Genomic DNA, 17,785 nt, shown 5'->3' with positions numbered 1-17,785 from the left:
CGACCTTAATTCAAATGTTTAATTTGATTTAAGGAGCAGCGCACGCGTTCTCGCACACGAGCACTGGCAGACATGCGAGCAACCGCGCGCGCGCGCACACACACACACACAGCAAATTGGGTAATGTAAACAAAGCACATGTCAGCAGACACTACAGGCAAGCCGAGGGCAGGCAGCCGCTCTCAGTGCGGTCTCCACTGACAATTCAATCTATTGGCTACTACTGTTGCACCAGTAGCCTATAGATCGTGTAATACAGCCCAGTGGTACGTATGTGCATGCAAACAAAGCGTGCAGAAATCACCCGCCAGTGAAAAGAGACACTGCCGGTCCCTCTCGCCGTTACTTACATCATCCCATTTCATAAATTTGCTGCCCTTTCTTAGGCTCTCGGGAACGGACACTGGCTTGAGCTGCAGCGCATGAACTCCAGGCTGTGCCCCTGCCATTGACTCATCTACTCTTCTCGACGCACGGCAGGGCTAGAAATGAGTCCCTTCACTCTCTTCTACTCTTATTTCTCCTCCTTTCTCCCGTTGTAATCTGCTTTCAAAGCAGGCTGTCGGAAGCCCACTACTGTTGCCAGTATGTCATGCCCGCATTGACGGCGGCGGTGGCGCGTCTCGGCTTTGGAGAGCTGTGGAGGCGGACGCAACGCAGGCGCAGCGGACCGGGGCCACTAACTGACTGACTGACTGAGCGACATGCAGCTAAAAGCGAAGACGAGAGAGGGAGAGAGAGAGAGAGAGAGAGAGAGAGAGAGAGAGAGAGAGAAGGGGGGGTCTGAATGAGTTGCTGTCTGGTCTCAAATTGTTCAAGTCAGTGGAGGGACAGGATCGATATGCTTGAAGTGAGCTAGCGCCGCCGTGCGTCCGAGGCAATACGATGGCAGTAAGTGGCCCCAAGCTTTGAGCAGATGAGAAGCTGAGCGAGTGAAAAACTCGGAGGGAAAACATCCTCAGAGCGGGTGCACGCAACAGTGGTGTTTGGTTATTGCTGGTTTGGGAAATTAACATTTATGCATTCTGTTTGCAAGCTATTATTTTTGTCCTTGGCATTTGAACACAGGGGTTTAGTGTTTGGGGTCTGCAATACCCTCTCATGTAAAATGCAGGATACTAGAAGTGTCCCACCATGATTGTCAACATGTTAAAATCAGATTTCTAAAAGAATTATTAGATTACATTTTCCTGGCAAAAACAATTGATACATACAGACTTTATTCCGCCAGCTCACATGCAGTGGATTGTTAATGTAGAGCATGTGCAGCGTTGGTATTTGGTGCCTCTGCTCTGACCTCCTAACCCCCCACACGAGGAAGAAGCTAGCTCAGCACAGCAGGGAGTGGGGAGCGACAGCAGCAGAAGCAGCAGCACGTTAAACACAGTTATCAGGTAAGCAGTGTGGCACAAAGCATGCAGCAAGGAACCATCAGCCATGAGCCAAAGGGTGCGTTAGATGTGGCAGTGAGAGGAGTGTGTGAGTCTGACAGAGGAGTTGATTTGATTAACATCAAATAAAGGGATCTGATATTTTGTCCTACAGAATTGTACTCTTCAGTTGGCATTTCCGTGAAGGCTTTGAAATATTCACATGATCACGTAGGGAGTTGGAATTTACATTAAATGTAAGAATAGTTGAAAACCTCAGTATTTCTAAAATCCTGGCATCATGTTAATCTAATCTATCCGTCCCCATCAGAAGTATATTCCTATCTGCATGGAGGGTAATAGGTGGCACTTTAATTTAAGACGTCAGTCCATCAGCTAGAGTGGACACTGATGTCTATTTCAGTGCTCACATGTGGCTGTGGGCCTTTTTCCTTCTTCATGACTAAACTTCCTTAAAGTTCTGTGAGTCAGGAGTGCATCACTGCCTTTAGGACTTTTTTTGAAATTGACTTTCTTATTAAATAAAACATAGACCCCCTCTGGGCATTGTACCACCCACACTGCTTATTTTCTGCCATTTCCAAAAAGGGACCACAGGCTGTCGGAGTCCTCCGGCAGTGTTCCCCTATGTGTCTCTCTGTGGTCAGTCAGCGGCCGGCCCTGACCCTCAGACATGTCAAACCAGTCAAACCCGACTGACACTTTTCATGTCAGTCGTAATAGCGGTTTGTTTGGGTTTGCCTCCTGTCATTAATGATTGATTAACAGTGACAGTTTGGGGACCAGGCCCTGAGTAGAGTCACAGTTGGGTGACAGCTGAGGAAAGTGAGAGAGGGATACAAGTGTGTGTGTGTGTGTGTGAGTGTGTGTGTGTGAGAGAGAGAGAGAGAGAGAGAGAGACAGAGAGAGGGAGAAGGTAGACACAAAGGCATGAGAGAAAAAAAATTTGCCTTCACATTCAAATTATTCCAAAGCAGAAGCACTTATTTAAGCAACAACAACAAACGTACAAAATACTCTCATACCAAAGCGGAGACTTGAATGTTTTTATACCACGAATGAGTCATTGTTACCCTGCATGCCTCAGACTCTGGTATCCGTCATCCGTCTTCCTATCAGCCCGGAGGTTCCAACTAGCTCCAAAATCAGCCACAGCACCCCCGCATGAAAGACAAAGGCCTACAGTGAGGAGATATAATTGGATTGTCAGTATATGAAAGCGGCTTCCACTCACCTTCATTCAGAGACAAACCAAGCCTTTAAAATGAATTCATCCGGGGTGTCAGTGGAGTGTGTCTTTCTTCCCTTTTCAGTGGAACAAATAAAATGTGGAAATTGCCAAAGGAAATCCAATCAGTGGCGCGTCAGGAAGATTCGAGGCAGAGATTAGAATTAAGAAGGCTTTTATTAAATAAGCAGAGCGCGCCTCCGTCAGAAGACATAAAACTACACACACATCACAATGTGTTTTACAATGTTCTTGGACATGTGACAGCAGTAGCCTAGTTGGTGGAGGGGATCAATCTCATCTTTTGGAGCCACTACTTGTCGTCTGGAAGAGGAAAAGCAGAGAGTGGAAGAAATGTATTTCATTTCCCAAAGAGCAGCTCCTTCTCAAACTGACTTCTTCGAACGCAGGACCAGATTAACGTCTTAGAGGGCCCTTTCTGTGACAAAGAAATGCCCTGTGGCAGGTGCCCACGTGGTCCAGTTCTGCACTGCTCGGGTGTTCAGGCGAATGAAAAAAATTCATTCATATAAACAGGGACTAACTGTCATCTGTCCGAGGGCAGAGGTTTCCCCTAGAGAATATCAGAGGCAGATGTGGTGGCCTGTCCAGCTGGTGCTGCACTGCCATGGCTGGGATGGCATTCATGAATACTTAAAATATTTTCTCACTGTAATCTTTTGGAAACTGCATAACTCTCAGACAACGGTAGATCTCTGAGCTGATAATCTAGATGTGAGGGGAGTATATTTCCCCGGCAAAAGGCGAGAATCTCATGTTCAAGGTTGATCACGTCCACTTTTAGGGAAGACAGGATGGTTGGCTGGCTACTTGCTGATGAAGGACCTGCAACTTTTTGGTATTCTAGTCAAGACCCGGGGCTCTGTAGCATTCAGGATCCGTCTGAGGTCAAAGCGTTGTCATCCGCACACTGAATATCCAACATGCTGCGTTGACTTTGCTCTTGACCTTCAACCAATTAAGGTTGCAGAACCTGCTGTATATACAGTATATACGCGTACAAACTACCCCTCAACAGGCCCTTACAATGGTAGAGATGTGGGATTTTCTTCATATGAGGCGACAAGAGAGAATGAACAGCAGTGTGTCGGTGTTTGTGCATGCACATGATGAGGAACAGGTGTTCTCAAATGACTGCCTGCTGGAGCTTTCATTATCAATAACGACTCAAGACTTCTTCTAAGCTCATTCAGTATTTTATGAACTATGCTGAACTGTGGGCCAAAGCCTGATGCATCTAACCTGCACGCCTTTCTGCCCTTTCACCTTCAAGAGCAAGAAAAAAAAACATCTCTCTGTCAACCACACAGTCAAATCAGTTCAAGACAACTGTGAGACGTGAATACTTGTTTTGGAATCAGCTACACAGCCTTTCAGATGTGACATTGAGGACTACAGTATATGAAAGTATAAACAAAGCCTCTGGGAGAGGCAAGGGGTCTGTTTAAGTTGATGCCGGCATTGTCCCCTCTATGAACTCAAACAAAATCACAAACAATAAAAGCAGTACATTAGCAGCATCTCCTGGATCCCCCCTGCCACTGCAGTTTATGGTAAAAAAAAATTTCTCACCAATCTATATACAATGTCTCCAGAGGAAGAAGTACACAGAACTTCTGCTATAGTCAAAGTTGCCACCACAGTGTTGAAATACTTAAAATTTTTACCAAAAGTACATCATAACACAATTAAAGCACCAAAAGTAAAAGACATATTTTGTAGAATGGCACATTTCAGGATAGTGTATATTATATTATTGGCTCATAATTACTGATGCATTCATGTCTTCATCACTTTAATGTTGAAGCTGGTTCATCTGCTGGGTAGGTTTTAATTTTTTTAAATTTAAACATTATTTCCAATGATACCAGTTGCCAAAAACAACTTTAAAGAAAGAGTAAAGTTTGGCCTGATGGTTGCTCAAGAGGTCCGGCCATGTTGTTACAACAAGCAAAAAAGTTTATCGTCTGTATGTGGCACCCTATCGCACGCTCAGGTCTGGACGGCTCTCAGTGTTCATCTGTTTAGTCTCAGTTTGCCAACATTTCAAACATACATTACAGTTTGTGCAACATTTTCATGGAAACTAGCTGCTGTGGGACAAAACTGGATATTTCAGAAGAAAACATGAAGCTCACTGCTTTTTGGAGCGATCATCCAAATTATAGTGTAAAACATGTTGCCTGCAGTACTGAGTGTGTAACAGGCCTTCAGCAGCCTTAAACTGACAAAATACAACACACCAGGTTAAAGAAACAGACAGGATGAGTTTGTACCATCCAACACACACCTGATGTGTTGCAGTGGTTCACTGTATAAGTTTAAGCTTCCTGTCATTGAGCTTGTGTCACAACCGCCTTAAGCCAACATGACCGTAGCGTCTATGCACTGCCTACATCTCACATTTCCATCCAATTATTTTTGTGCATGCTTTCAATTTTAGCATAAAAACCGGAGTGGAAATGTCAGAAATTTAATTAAAAAGCCCAAATTTTGTGAAATCCCTTCAGCTGCAGTTGAGAGGGTGGCAAATGGAAAAAGAGAAAGCTGAAAGCTGATGGATACGTTGCACATGTTGACACTGCGGTATCTGCTTCTTCTACTGTAGACAAAGCCACTGAGTGTAACATGCCTGCACTCTACCACAAAGCCTGAAAATAAAGAATACAGTCAGTTGAGTATTGATTTAAGAATATGCATCATGTACTCTCAACTCAATCAATAAATGTCTTAAAACTATACTTTTGCACAGGGCCCCTCTTTGGGGTATAAAGCAGCACCCAGTGAAAGCATGTGGAACCCTGTCAGTCGATATTGTGCTATAGTAGCAGACATTCCCATACAAACAACTTTACAGTGAGTCAAATAAGCACATAACAATTGCCACACAGTGAAGCCTTTGGGGGGCCCTGGGCTCCTCTGTATCATCCCAGTGGCAAATAAAAGCACCACAGGGCGCACAAGGATCAGAAGAGACAAACTGACTCAGTAAAAAACAAAAATGCACCTTACAGTAGGTGGGAAGCAGCGATGGAATGCCATCAGGTACGCTGGTGATTAATTAATAATTCAATCTCGTCATGTGCTCTGCGACAGCTGATTGAAACACGCACTGATTAACATTTATTGTCTGCAGACATTTCTATTCATTATGCAACTGTCAGGATGTCAGAACATGCAGGCGCAAAAACAAACCAGGGCCCCTTCCTCCATGTGGACAGTTGAGTTTGCTGGTGTGATTGTTGAAGTTTAACTTGTCGTCAAGTTTAAGCTCAAAGTTTATCACATTAGTCAACTGTCAGATTTTCCCCAAAATGCAGAAACAGATCAATGTTGTAACAATAATAATGATAATAATAATAATGCAATGTAATGTAATAATAGTTGATGCCTATTATTCTGACTACATTTTATTGTAGTTATAAGAATCAAGATGCTTTCAGAAAGAAAGGACAGGGTTACTATGTGGAATTCTGTGATGCCTGCATGGAATAAACAGGCTGATTCTCCCCTTTCTGTGTAGCGACAGTAGTACTGAATGTCATTTAACTAAATCTGACTGAATACAACTAAGTCACACTAAGTCACAACTTAATCACTGCAATCACTGTCTTTCACTCGCTCATCACTGCTACACTGTGCTCATTAAAGGGAAGATATTAGCTATCTGAGTCCAGTCAACAGCATAGGAATATACCATATAATCACTCATCCAGTCATAATGTTTCAAAAAACGGTAGCAGAAGTGTACAACATTTAATTTGACATTTAAACCGTTATTTCTAAAAAAGTGCTTGTAATACATCTAGCACAGTAGAGTTAGTGTAGCTATATAGGAATATGTGAGAAATTTACATGGCCAAAATGATTAATTAGGCCTTATTTCTACTTTAGTGCAGAAAAGTGACAGTTTTTAGCCTTTTTTCTTCCTCGGGTGGCTCCTTTTGGCCTGTGACTAATAAACAACCTGATGCTGAAAGGCCTCACAATGACCCCTGTTGACCAGAAAGAGGAGGAAAAGATTTATTGATGTGGGCTGGATCATGTGGATGAGCTTCAGGAGGCTCAAGTTGACCATCAGACAACAGAAAAGGTGAGAGGGAAGATGGTCATAATGGGGATGAACATGAATGATGGCCGGCAATGAGACAGAGTCAGAGTCTTGAATACTAATGCTGAGGAAAACAAAGTCATGCTGTTCCTTTTCCCGTTTCCTATCCTGCTCCCTGTGCAGTTCCTTTTGCTGTTCTACATCCTGTTCCTTACACTTATCCTTCTGCTCATCCTCATGCTTTCCGTCATGCTGCTGATTGCCATGTACTGGCGCTGGCTACCTGAGGAGGACTTGAGGGATTGAGAATCCTCAACTTGCTGTTGGTGTCGGTTCGGTTGAGAACACTGAACCATTCTCCCCAGAACATTCTTTTGAGGAGTTCAACTTTTGGCCTCAGCTCATCCACAAGGAGATGCACGGAAGAGAGCAATGGGGTGATAGCTATTTCTGAGAGGCCGAGGTGGTCTGATGAGAGCGGCTCCGGTTGACTTTACAAAGGATGGGCTGACAAGCAATAACAGTACACATTTGCCCTTCATCACTTCCACACCACGGCTATCAAGAACCTCTGGCAGGATGGCTGCAGTGACCCTTTTCTCCACTGATGAGTTCACGCCCGGTTCACTTCACATCTGGCAGGACCAGTGATTCCTGAGGTAGCCTTTGTATCTGGCAGGGCCGGTGACAGCCCAGGTAGAGTCCTGCACTGGGACCCGTTCGTCATGTTGGCAGGGACGACGGTTTGACCCCTTTGAACCGCGAGGGCCGACCTTTACGTCTGGCTGGGTTGTCGACATCACTGGTAGCATGATGCACTGGGTTTTTTTTGTCTGTCCTCCTCATTTTGGTGCGGTGGCTGCATTGACCTTTCTTTCATCCTGAAGGCCGTCCTTTGCATCTGGCAGAGCTGTCGACACCTCGTGCATGTGGCAGGAAAGGAAAATTCAGCTTGGTCGTGTTGGAAGAGAGAAGAAAATGACAAAAAACTGCAAAGAACAACTATCAAACAATGCACTTTACTCTCTTATCAGCAAGAATGCTCCCCAAAGGCTGTTCTACGGGAGTAGTTCTTGCAGGTAGGAGAACCTAGAGAACAACCCACCAACCCTGATTTAATAGAAGATCCTGACTAGTTCTAACATAAACACAAAGGAACGATGCTTTTGTGTATAACAGCTACATACTGTATGCCACGCATTTATACATGTAATATGACTGATTTAGTCAGTATTTGTCTGTCTTACTAACCATTATTTATTGTTCCCTGTCACTTGATATGTTATTCTGTAAACCAGCAAGATGTTATGCCACCAGTTTATCTGTATAAATTCACTCATACAGTGATTTCACTTATTCAATAATTCCAGTTTATCTTACTAACCATTGTTTATATTTCTCTACTGTACTTGACCACCTGAGTCGCAGCTGCTCAGTGTGGAGCAAAGGGGGAGTATGAGCTTTAGACGTATACTCCTGTAGTGCCTCCCTGTGGCAACACACAGTAACTGGACATTACATGAACCCTCCCCCCCGCCCCCATCCACCAGACAGGCCTGAGCCTGATAACCAGTGCTTCTCACTGTAATAACAGTGATATGTGACTGGTCCTGAGCTGGAGCAGAGGGAACTGGCCTTTCTCAGTCTGCTGCAGGATTATGTGCACTGCTGCAACCTCCACACAGAAAGCAGCAATGAGGAAGTATTTCTTATAGCTAACCTTTTAAAATGTATTTTTCATTGCTCCAACACTCAGCGTAAAAGATGACACTTATGAATGCTTACTACACTGAAATAACCTGTGACAGAAAAGTGATCAATAGTAATAGTAATAATAGTAATAGTAACTCTTGTGTTCATATTATATTCCCATATTATATTATAACAGGTGATAGTATCATGATTGGGTATGAAAGGGGCATCCTTGAAAAGGCTCAGTCATTCACAAGCGAGGATGGAGCGAGGTTCACCACTTTGTGAAATGCATGATTGTATAAAGGATGTTACTACATGGGCTCAGGAATACTTTGTGAAATCATTGTAGGTAAACTGTTTATCTGCAAATGATTCCTTTCTGTATTTATTTACGCCTTCCATAGTGTCCCAACTTTTTTTTTAATCAGGGTTATAAAATAGAATGATTAAAATCCTATTTTATTTTCATGATGTCCTTTCAAGTGTATTTGAAATTTGAAGCAGGAAAAGCCTCCATCACAGATAAAACTGTGTAACAGACGCTAAATTGAAACTAGGGGACAATTAGATGGTAAAATATATATTTGCCATAACAGGATGAAAAATGTCTGCTTTTGGCTAATCCATTCAATAAAATAAGAGACAAATCAGGGTACTTCAACACATTGATGCAAAAATAAAATTATTATGTATTACCATAAAGTATTCCTGCTCACTGATATGCAAACCTGTCGACAATGGCCAAATACACCCACAGATATTACTGTAAAGGGGCAGCTACCATGGTATAAATGGTACAGGCAGACATGGCATGAAGAACACAGAGACGGCTTGGATCATCACTATTCTGGTTTGCAACGTGTTTCAAGCTTGGTGATCTTCCCTCTAACACACATTTACACACATTGTTGTTTATCAATAGTCTCAGCACATCATTATTGTTTTGTATTTACTGTCTCATATAAACTTCTTTATGGTGCCTACGGGAGGGGGCCAAGGCCAAAACGCATTGCAATCCAGCGCAGCTGCTGATCCATTCATTTATTTATTCTACATTTCTCACTTTTCCGTGTTCAACAGCTCCCCTCCTTTTTTCTGTGTATCATCACAGACCTGTTTGGGACCTGTTTTCCACTGTTTACCATGGAGAAACGCTAAGGCAAAATCTTGAATGGAATTTGTATCAGCTTGTAAACAAAATGTTGCCCAAGCCTTATTTAAAAATGTATTGTCATGATCAACCATTCCTTATTCAAAATTATTACGAAAGACACAGTACTGATCAAACAGTATAGCCATAAAAAAGTATGTTTTCCAGACTTAAATGAATACTGGAGCAACATACCAAAAACCTTGTAAAATGTCTTGCGTGTCAGCTGTGTATATTTTATAATCCTGGACACTGCTAAATTCAGTTAAGTGGTTATAATGGAACTATAATTGAAAAGTTTTATTGGTCAAAATGAATTGTTTCCTGTGTGCTCTCTGGTGTGGTTTGAGAGTCCCGGCATCAGCACGGCTCACTGCAAGTTTCCCTCTGACAATTAACTGGACAGTACAGCCTCTGGTGCACACTGACAGTGTGTGTCACGCTAAAAATTCTGATGTGTGTATATAGTTGTGTGTGAATGTGTGCAAAATCAACATACTGTACGTTGGGTACCAACTACGGGGGCAGGAATTAAGTCCTATGACCATTATCCACCTGTGCAAGGGGAAACCCTCAACAGTAATTCATGGACATCCCTGCTAATTATGTGACTATAGTCTATTTACTTGTCTATTATGAAACCATCAGCCTTGGGATTCTAAATGGGTTCAGTTCAAAGAGTTCCTCTACCACTCATACTTATAAAATAGTGAGTAAGTACTGGCAGGCCTAACTACTACTTAGTGAATACGAGCTCTTCAAAGACACCAGGGATGTGGTTTCTTGCCTATAAAAAGACCAAAGCCATACCGGGACTTTCAAGGTTTCTAATGGGACAATGCTTCAGGTTCACCAACAGAGAGCGCTGTGGCATAACTTTACGTTTCCCTGGTGGCTCTCCTCTGCTTACGATTAAGAATAATCCTTCTCTCAAGGTTCAGGAACTTCATTGTCCATTCAATCCAAATTCCTGGTAACTAACATAACACGGAACATGTGCAGTGAAAAACGATATGTTAAAAACTTAACAGCTTGCAGAGGGGGCCCAGGGCCTGTGGTTCAGGTCAAATTATGAGTTTAAAGCAAAACGATGAAGCTCTTTTGCTCTCCAGCCTGACTCCACTGACACAAAAATGTGTTTTTTTGACATTATTCACACCTGGAGAGTTGCAGCGACCTTGTGGGCGAGACATGGGAGGCTTTAATATGTCTCATTCCTTGCTCTGTTTCTGTGTGTAACCAAACACCTCTACTACTTCTATTGTCTTATCTGAGATTGAAGAGGGAAAAAAACTGGCAGGTGTTCTTCCCCTCAGGCTACAGACTCCAGAAATGAGGAAAATAGAGGGTGGGAGTTGGAATGAAAGGGAACACGCATGCATGCATGCATACATACACACGCACACAGAAACACGCACACACATGCACAAGCATATACTTTGTCACACAGGTCTGAGTGTGTTGCAAGATCACACGGCCAGTGCTGTTACATGCAGTGTAAACATGTCTGAGGGTGTGTATTAAATACTCATTACAGAGGACTGGGTAAGCTCTGGGAGAGACTGGGAGAGAAAACAAACAAACCCCACAGGGTGGCTGAGAGGGGTGGTGAGGGGCCGAGGGAGGCCTCTCCCAGTGTAATTCAAGTTCAATAACTGACCCTTAACCTCACTCTAACTCAGGTTACACAGTTCTGGTGAGACAGATTATAGGCGCAGTTACCTCACAGCTGTGGATACTATACACCTCTACAGAAGCTTTACACACACAGACTTTTATACATGAACACACACACACACACACACACACACACACACACACACACACACACACACAGTACCAAAAACAAAAAAAGGTCAGTTGGTAATGTCAACAATCAACTAAGTATTCTTGAATATCAAATGGCAACATGGATGACAGGTTCCCGATCCATGCACCTTTAGGTATGATGTAAAGAAACTTGGACCACACAGAGCCCTTTCACAGCCAGGAAGTAGAAGACATCATTCACCTGCAGAGCTGCAGCTGGGCCAGTTTCACTCTGTCAGAAAGAACTCATTACCCGCATGTCAAAATGATCAGAGAAGGAAAACACAGCCACTTGAAACCGCTGACAAATACTAGTAATTGTTCAGTTCACGCCTTTGCAGATATGGAGTAACGTAGGGTGGCCACACTGTTAGCGATGAGGGTGTCTTTGGCATGTTGTTGTTTTAATTAGATAATTGTGCTTGCAAGCAAAGAAACTAAATATGTTACGTGTGCAAACAAAACTCCTGCTTTTCTTAATATTTACTTAAATATGTCCATCCTCTGCCACACGAATCCAGATTTTGCAACTTCCAGATGAGGCCAGTGGAAGGGTTGCAGATGCCATGGTTGTGGCCGCAACCTAAAAATGGTTCACATCCCATGCTGTGTTAGCATAACCACGGTCACATGTTTGAGGGAGAGACTAAGAAAATGAGGTGGAGAAAGAGAAAGAGAGATATAGCTTCTGAAATCTAGTTTTTACAGAGCAGTTCTGAACAGTAACAACACATGACAAAGAAGACAGAAATGTCTGGCCAAAATCAATTGCCATTCCCTTTGACCACTTCCCTCCCAGCTGGGCATTGCTTTGGTTAAGAGACATGCTCACCCCAGATATCTGCCTGCCTCTGGGCATCTTTCGCTCCTATTGTCTGGTGCAACAGTAGATGGGGCTGCAGGTCTGTAACACCACAACAGAGTCTGACTATTTAACCCAATCTTTCTTTCTTGTCATTTTTTCAGCCTTCCTTTTTTCTTTTCTTTCCGCCAGTCCCCATGGACTCAATATTTATGGATTGGTAAAACCAACATGGAACGGGGAGTTGACCAACATATCAAGTGTCAAGGTCTTGTCAGAAAGGCCCTAAATTTGCATCATTACAGCTCATTCTCTTGGGAGATGGTGAGGCTAATTCAAACCATCTACGCACAGCTGGAAGAGAGAAGTGGGCTCTCTTCTGGAGGGAAATAAAATGGAGAGAAGCATGTTTTATGTCTCTTCAGCCATTTATTGTTTTCAGAGTCATAGCTTGCCTATATGGCATTCCCCTAATCATCTGTAAGTTATACAATTCCCAATTGTCATTTCAATACTGACATCTTAAGACAAAGCAAAAGGCATCATTGTGTCGAAATGAAAACCAGGATTTATAAGACCCCCATACCGCCCCCTGTGACTTTACCATTTAGTGTGTTTGTTATGAGTAGATCTGCCAATCAGCAAAGCACAAAGGGTCTATTGTCTATGGCCCACTATGGCACAGTTCCAGAGAGGGCGTTAAACTCCTGTCTGCTCTGATAGCAATCTGAAGCTAAAGCCCTTCTCCCAATCCCTACACGCAGCAACAACCCAGTGCTGACTAAGCCTAGGCTGCACTAAGATGCTGATCTAAGGTCAGTTTTGTGCCCCACAAATGGTTTTAAATGGAGGATTAAGTGGAGGTAAGCTGGTCATAGGTCTGTGCCTAAGGCCAGGTGTGGAGTTAGGGATCAGGCTTTGTGCTGTGGTAGAGCTTTTTCCTTCAAGTGGGCCTAAATCCTTTCAAGAAAGAAAATGTTGATGTTTACATCCTAGATGTGACCCCTGCTTGGCCCCTGTGCTCGAGCATTCCTGCCATAGCTGTGACATCTAGCTAAGCTTTAGGACACCAGGGGGATAGTGAAAACAACGCTTAATCACAGCCACAGGGCACCTCCATGATAACAAAGCAGCCCCTTAACCCCTCTGTGTTTGTGTGTGTTCCTTAATGCATGTATGCATATATGTGTGCATGTGTGTGTGTGTCGTCGCAGTGCTCGGATTTCTTGGTCGAAAGGTGCCCTTATCCTTAACACAGGGATTCAGGGGCCACAGCACATTAATTCTGCATGACTCACCTACTTGATTTTGTCAGCGTTGGGCTTGGGCAGGAATTCTGTTCAGGTAATCGCGAGTAATTCCACTCAGATCAGGCATGTTTACTGTACATCTGGAGGGGGGATTCCTAACACATGTTTATCAAATATGTGCTGAATGGACCTGTCAAAAACCATAATGCCACAAAGAGCAAGGATCACCAAGACCAACAGCTCGTGCCGCAACGGCAGTTTTAACAGTGTGCGATGTTAATTTGATGAATTTCCAAATCCTGGTGAGGTTACCTTCATCATTATTAGAGTTGGGACCAATCTGATCCAATATCAATATCGGGTGTCGATACTTAAATTCACTTATTATATATTTGACTGAAGTCACTGATTTACCGATCCGGATTCCATAGTCTACTGATGGATAACTTATTTGAAAGGGTTTTTACATAGTGTAGTGTAGTGTAAATGTTGAAACTGAATCAGAACTGAATCAGAACAAAAAAAAATGGATAACACATCGTCTGTTGACATCACATAATCAGGCTACACTGGAAATGAGTCAAACACAAGGACACTAACTTCAAGTATAACACTGGTTTAAGAGCAACTGAGGGATAAACGATACATAATCAATATTAATGAATTTCCTAAGATTGGAGTATGCAAAAAGATTTCCACTTCTGTTTTTTTGAATATCAATATATTTGATGCATGCATGCATGCAGTGCAGTCAGCGACACAGATGAGGAGCAGTTTGAACAATGCTTTCATTTGTGTGTAATAAAGCACTGTAGTAAATTTTGTTGGATGGCTGTGGGTGCAAGGCAAGGCTCTGGCTGCAGACTGCTGAGCTTGAGGAGACAGGTCAACACAGGTCAACCAAGTCCAGCTAAACAAACACACGCTATCAAAGAGGAAATTTCCTGTCCAATCTGCACATTTTCTCTTCACAGTTAGTGTACATTCACCACATGATCCCAAGGGATGAGACGATGGGTGTGTGCAAGCGACTGTCAGTGCAAAGGCACACTGTTGATTAGTCAGCTTAATGCATAGGCCATGGTTATCTCAAGACCACGTACGACAATAAAGAACAGAGAGAATCTATTCGCAGTCAGCTATTCAAAGTCTTCAAAGGTTTCAATCCCAGTTTGGTCATCCTATATGAGAATATTCTCATTTATATATAGAAAAAACTATTGTTGTCCTTGAGAGGTTTTTGCAATATAAAAAGATTCAGGATTTGCTTTGTCATATCTGAAAACTGTATTCATATATATATAAGAACTATATTTTTCTTTCACGCAGCAAAAGGACTGCATGCATCTGTGTCACACAGCAATTAACCACCAGTGAGGGTTTGGCTCTAAAGCCTTGCAACGTTTCAAATTGCTTCCCAGCCATAATTCCTCCATCCTCTTTGACTCAATTACCTGTCACCTCACCAGACAAAGGACACACTATGGAGGGCTATTTCTTATGCAGACATACACGTACGTATACGCATGCATTCACACCACATGCACACACACACACAAATGCATACGCACACACTTACACTCACCGAGGAACGATACAATAGTTCTTGCGGTTGCTAGGTGCTGTTGTAATTTATGGCGGGATAGGGTTGCAGGCTTAGCGCCGCATCAGTGTCTTCCTACCAGGTGATGAGCGTTTGCTGACAGGGCTTTAGTCTGCCTCCTCTAACTAGCGGGGATATTCAGCATAATACATGGCCGAGAGAAGAGACTCCAGCACTTGCTGAATGCTTGGAATATAAACAAGAAAGAGAAATTTTATAAGCAAGTTAGTAGGTGGTGTTTTTCTATTGAGGCTTGCAGCAAATTTTCTGGATCTATTCAGATTTTGAATGGAATTTAATATAAATTTTAAGGAGAAAGCTGCCAAACAACTAGTATCATGCTTGCCAACAATATCACATACTTTCTGAGACTGTCAAAACTTTGCTCTCAGTGAGTAAATACTGTTTTACATTACCGTAACATTTTTTCAGGTTGCGAAAACTGATTTTGTACTAAAATGTATCTTTTTTGTGTTTTCAATTACGCCACAGACCACGGTTCTGTCAATATAGACGGCTGGACGGAGTACAGCTCGGTCTCGTCAAAATTATTATTATTTTTATTATATTTCTTTGGGACTACACTGCTATTTCATGGTGCCTAATCCCTTCTTCTCTGACTGAGTAAATCCCAGCATATCTTCCAGAGTGCATGTGTGTGTGTGTGTTTGTGTAGGCCTTTGCTGTGTTGCTATGTTTCTGTGTCTCTGTGGTTGTGTACAACAGCTACTGAAAGCACATAAGCATGCGTGTATGTCAGTGTGTGTTCATGCTGTATTAATGTGTGTGTGCGGGGTGCATGTGTGTATCACTGAGTGGACCTTCCCCCGCCATGCTGCAGAGATTTTTCATCACATGAAAGCCAACAGGGGGTGGTATGCATGCAGGGCGAGTCGCTTCCATCTGCCCTGTCCACTTAAATTAGTGGGGCCTCGCATCCAGCAGCATCTGGTTCCAATATGGAGCCAGGCGGAAGGGTGGGTGCCTCACTGTGCGGCGGAAAATACAGCCTACTGTACCTTTAAATAGCCCTCAGGAGGCTAGGGACGGATGCTGGCCCTATCGCCCTATCCCAAGATTCTTTGTATCTGGCCTAACACTTCTTCCCTTTGAAAGAGGACAAATGTACAATTAGGCAGGAATGTCTGCAATGCTGTTTTCCAAGCGTGTGTTCGCAGAGCTGGCTTGAGCAAATGGCGGATCGGCTGGTGCGAGGTTACGCGCCGTCAACCTCCCTCACTGTTCCGTGGTGAGATGCACCGTCTGACCCTGCCCGAGCTGGGTTTCTCCGGTTCTGCTGGTTCGTGTTTGGGTTAGCCTCTTGTTGTTCTGGTTCTGCTGCAGTTTGCCGAGCCAGGCCTCTGTCAGCACTCTTCTGTGGCATAAGTCTGCAAAGATCCCTCCTCCTCCTCCTCCTCCTCTTCTTCTTTCCCTGGACAAGAGGCACTTCAGAGCTTACCCATAATTCAAAGGTTTCCATCTCAACCATAATTCACACTGCGCTCTACCCTAACTAAAGGGGCTGTCTGTAACTACGGTGATTGCATGTTTGTCAAACGAATTGTCAGTGCAGCAGCCTCAGGAGGAAGAAGAGAGTAGGGCCAGAAACATGATGATGACACGCTTACACACAGGACCGTGCACAACAGTATCATCCTATAGTCATATGTGATCTGTAGAATGACCATAAAAGAACGATAAAGACACAGCCTCTCTGAAAAATTAACGCGCACACTGCAGTGTACAAGATTGTAACATGCCAGCAGAAGGGAGTTGCTGCTGGTTTGCATGATGTAGAAGGAAATAATTTCAATTTCAATTTCAAGTCAACGTGTAGGGAAGGTAATCCTACTGAGTGTAGAATAGTAGAAGAATGCAAAGCCATGATATTCATAGGGTCCATGTAATGTAAAGAGGGACTGGACTAAATGCTGCTCGTCTAAAAGTTGAAAATAGTTTCACCTATCAATCAATCAGTAAAAGGATGATAGTCTATGCAATGCACATCTATCCTGCAGTGTACTTTTCTTTTTCAGAGTAGTTTCTGTTCAGAGTACATTTTAAAATAATCAAGATTGCAAAAAAGGACAAATTTGAAGTGACATATATTATGTGACAAACAGCATTATATCATATTAAAATGACTACAAGTTGCACAGGGGAAAATATATATAAATACATCTACCACACAGAAACCCACAAATTGTTTAAGAGGCCCTCTGGAGGCCCTCCCCTGAATTTCCCGAGCACAGAGATTCTGGGTTTGCATTAGCCATGAGGGTGGAAAACATGGAGCGAGAAAACACAGTGAGATCAGATAAGACTGATGACAAGGCAGAGAGAATCGATGACAAACTTTTGACAGCTTTGGCCCGTGTCTTCAGACCAGGCCCGCCTGCTGAAATATAGATCGCAGTGTGCCTCCCACACACACACACACACACACACACACACATTCACTGTCAGATACTTGTGTAATGTGTGAGTGATTAGCCAGGCAAAACCACAGGAAACCACTGCAGTGCCCATGTGAGGGAAGACATGGCTATCTGGAATATCTGGACTCAAGGTGTTAGAATACATGAAGTAGCACCTCCATGTACTGTATCTCAGTGTACACACTCACTGCTATTGTTACAAAATCCTTGCCCTTTGACCTCACGCGTTGGAGTGCACACATGCGCAGAGCAGCAATCAAAGGGCATATCCAAGACAGCAGGAGGTTAAACTCCATCTCGCAGCTTCTCAAACTGAACACTGAGGGATTGTCACTAACTTGTTTTAC

The 17,785-nt window shown here is 43.2% G+C and overlaps 1 protein-coding gene across 1 annotated transcript in view; it reads right to left on the bottom strand.

Moving 5' to 3' along the window:
* The window catches only part of LOC121621710 (1-phosphatidylinositol 4,5-bisphosphate phosphodiesterase beta-1), a 105,801-nt gene extending 105,348 nt beyond the window's left edge, over positions 1-453 (bottom strand). Inside the window, exon 1 of the mRNA XM_041958288.1 lies at positions 351-453. Within this exon, the coding sequence (XP_041814222.1) occupies positions 351-449 (99 nt within the window). The 5' untranslated portion in view covers positions 450-453. The remainder of the gene's footprint in view (positions 1-350) is intronic.
* Between the last annotated feature and the right edge of the window lie 17,332 nt (positions 454-17,785).

This window comes from Chelmon rostratus, chromosome 18 (genome assembly GCF_017976325.1).
Source record: "Chelmon rostratus isolate fCheRos1 chromosome 18, fCheRos1.pri, whole genome shotgun sequence".
NCBI lineage: Eukaryota > Metazoa > Chordata > Actinopteri > Chaetodontiformes > Chaetodontidae > Chelmon > Chelmon rostratus.
The sequence above is the reverse complement of the archived record's forward strand: the minus strand, read 5'-3'. Positions and strand labels throughout refer to the sequence as shown.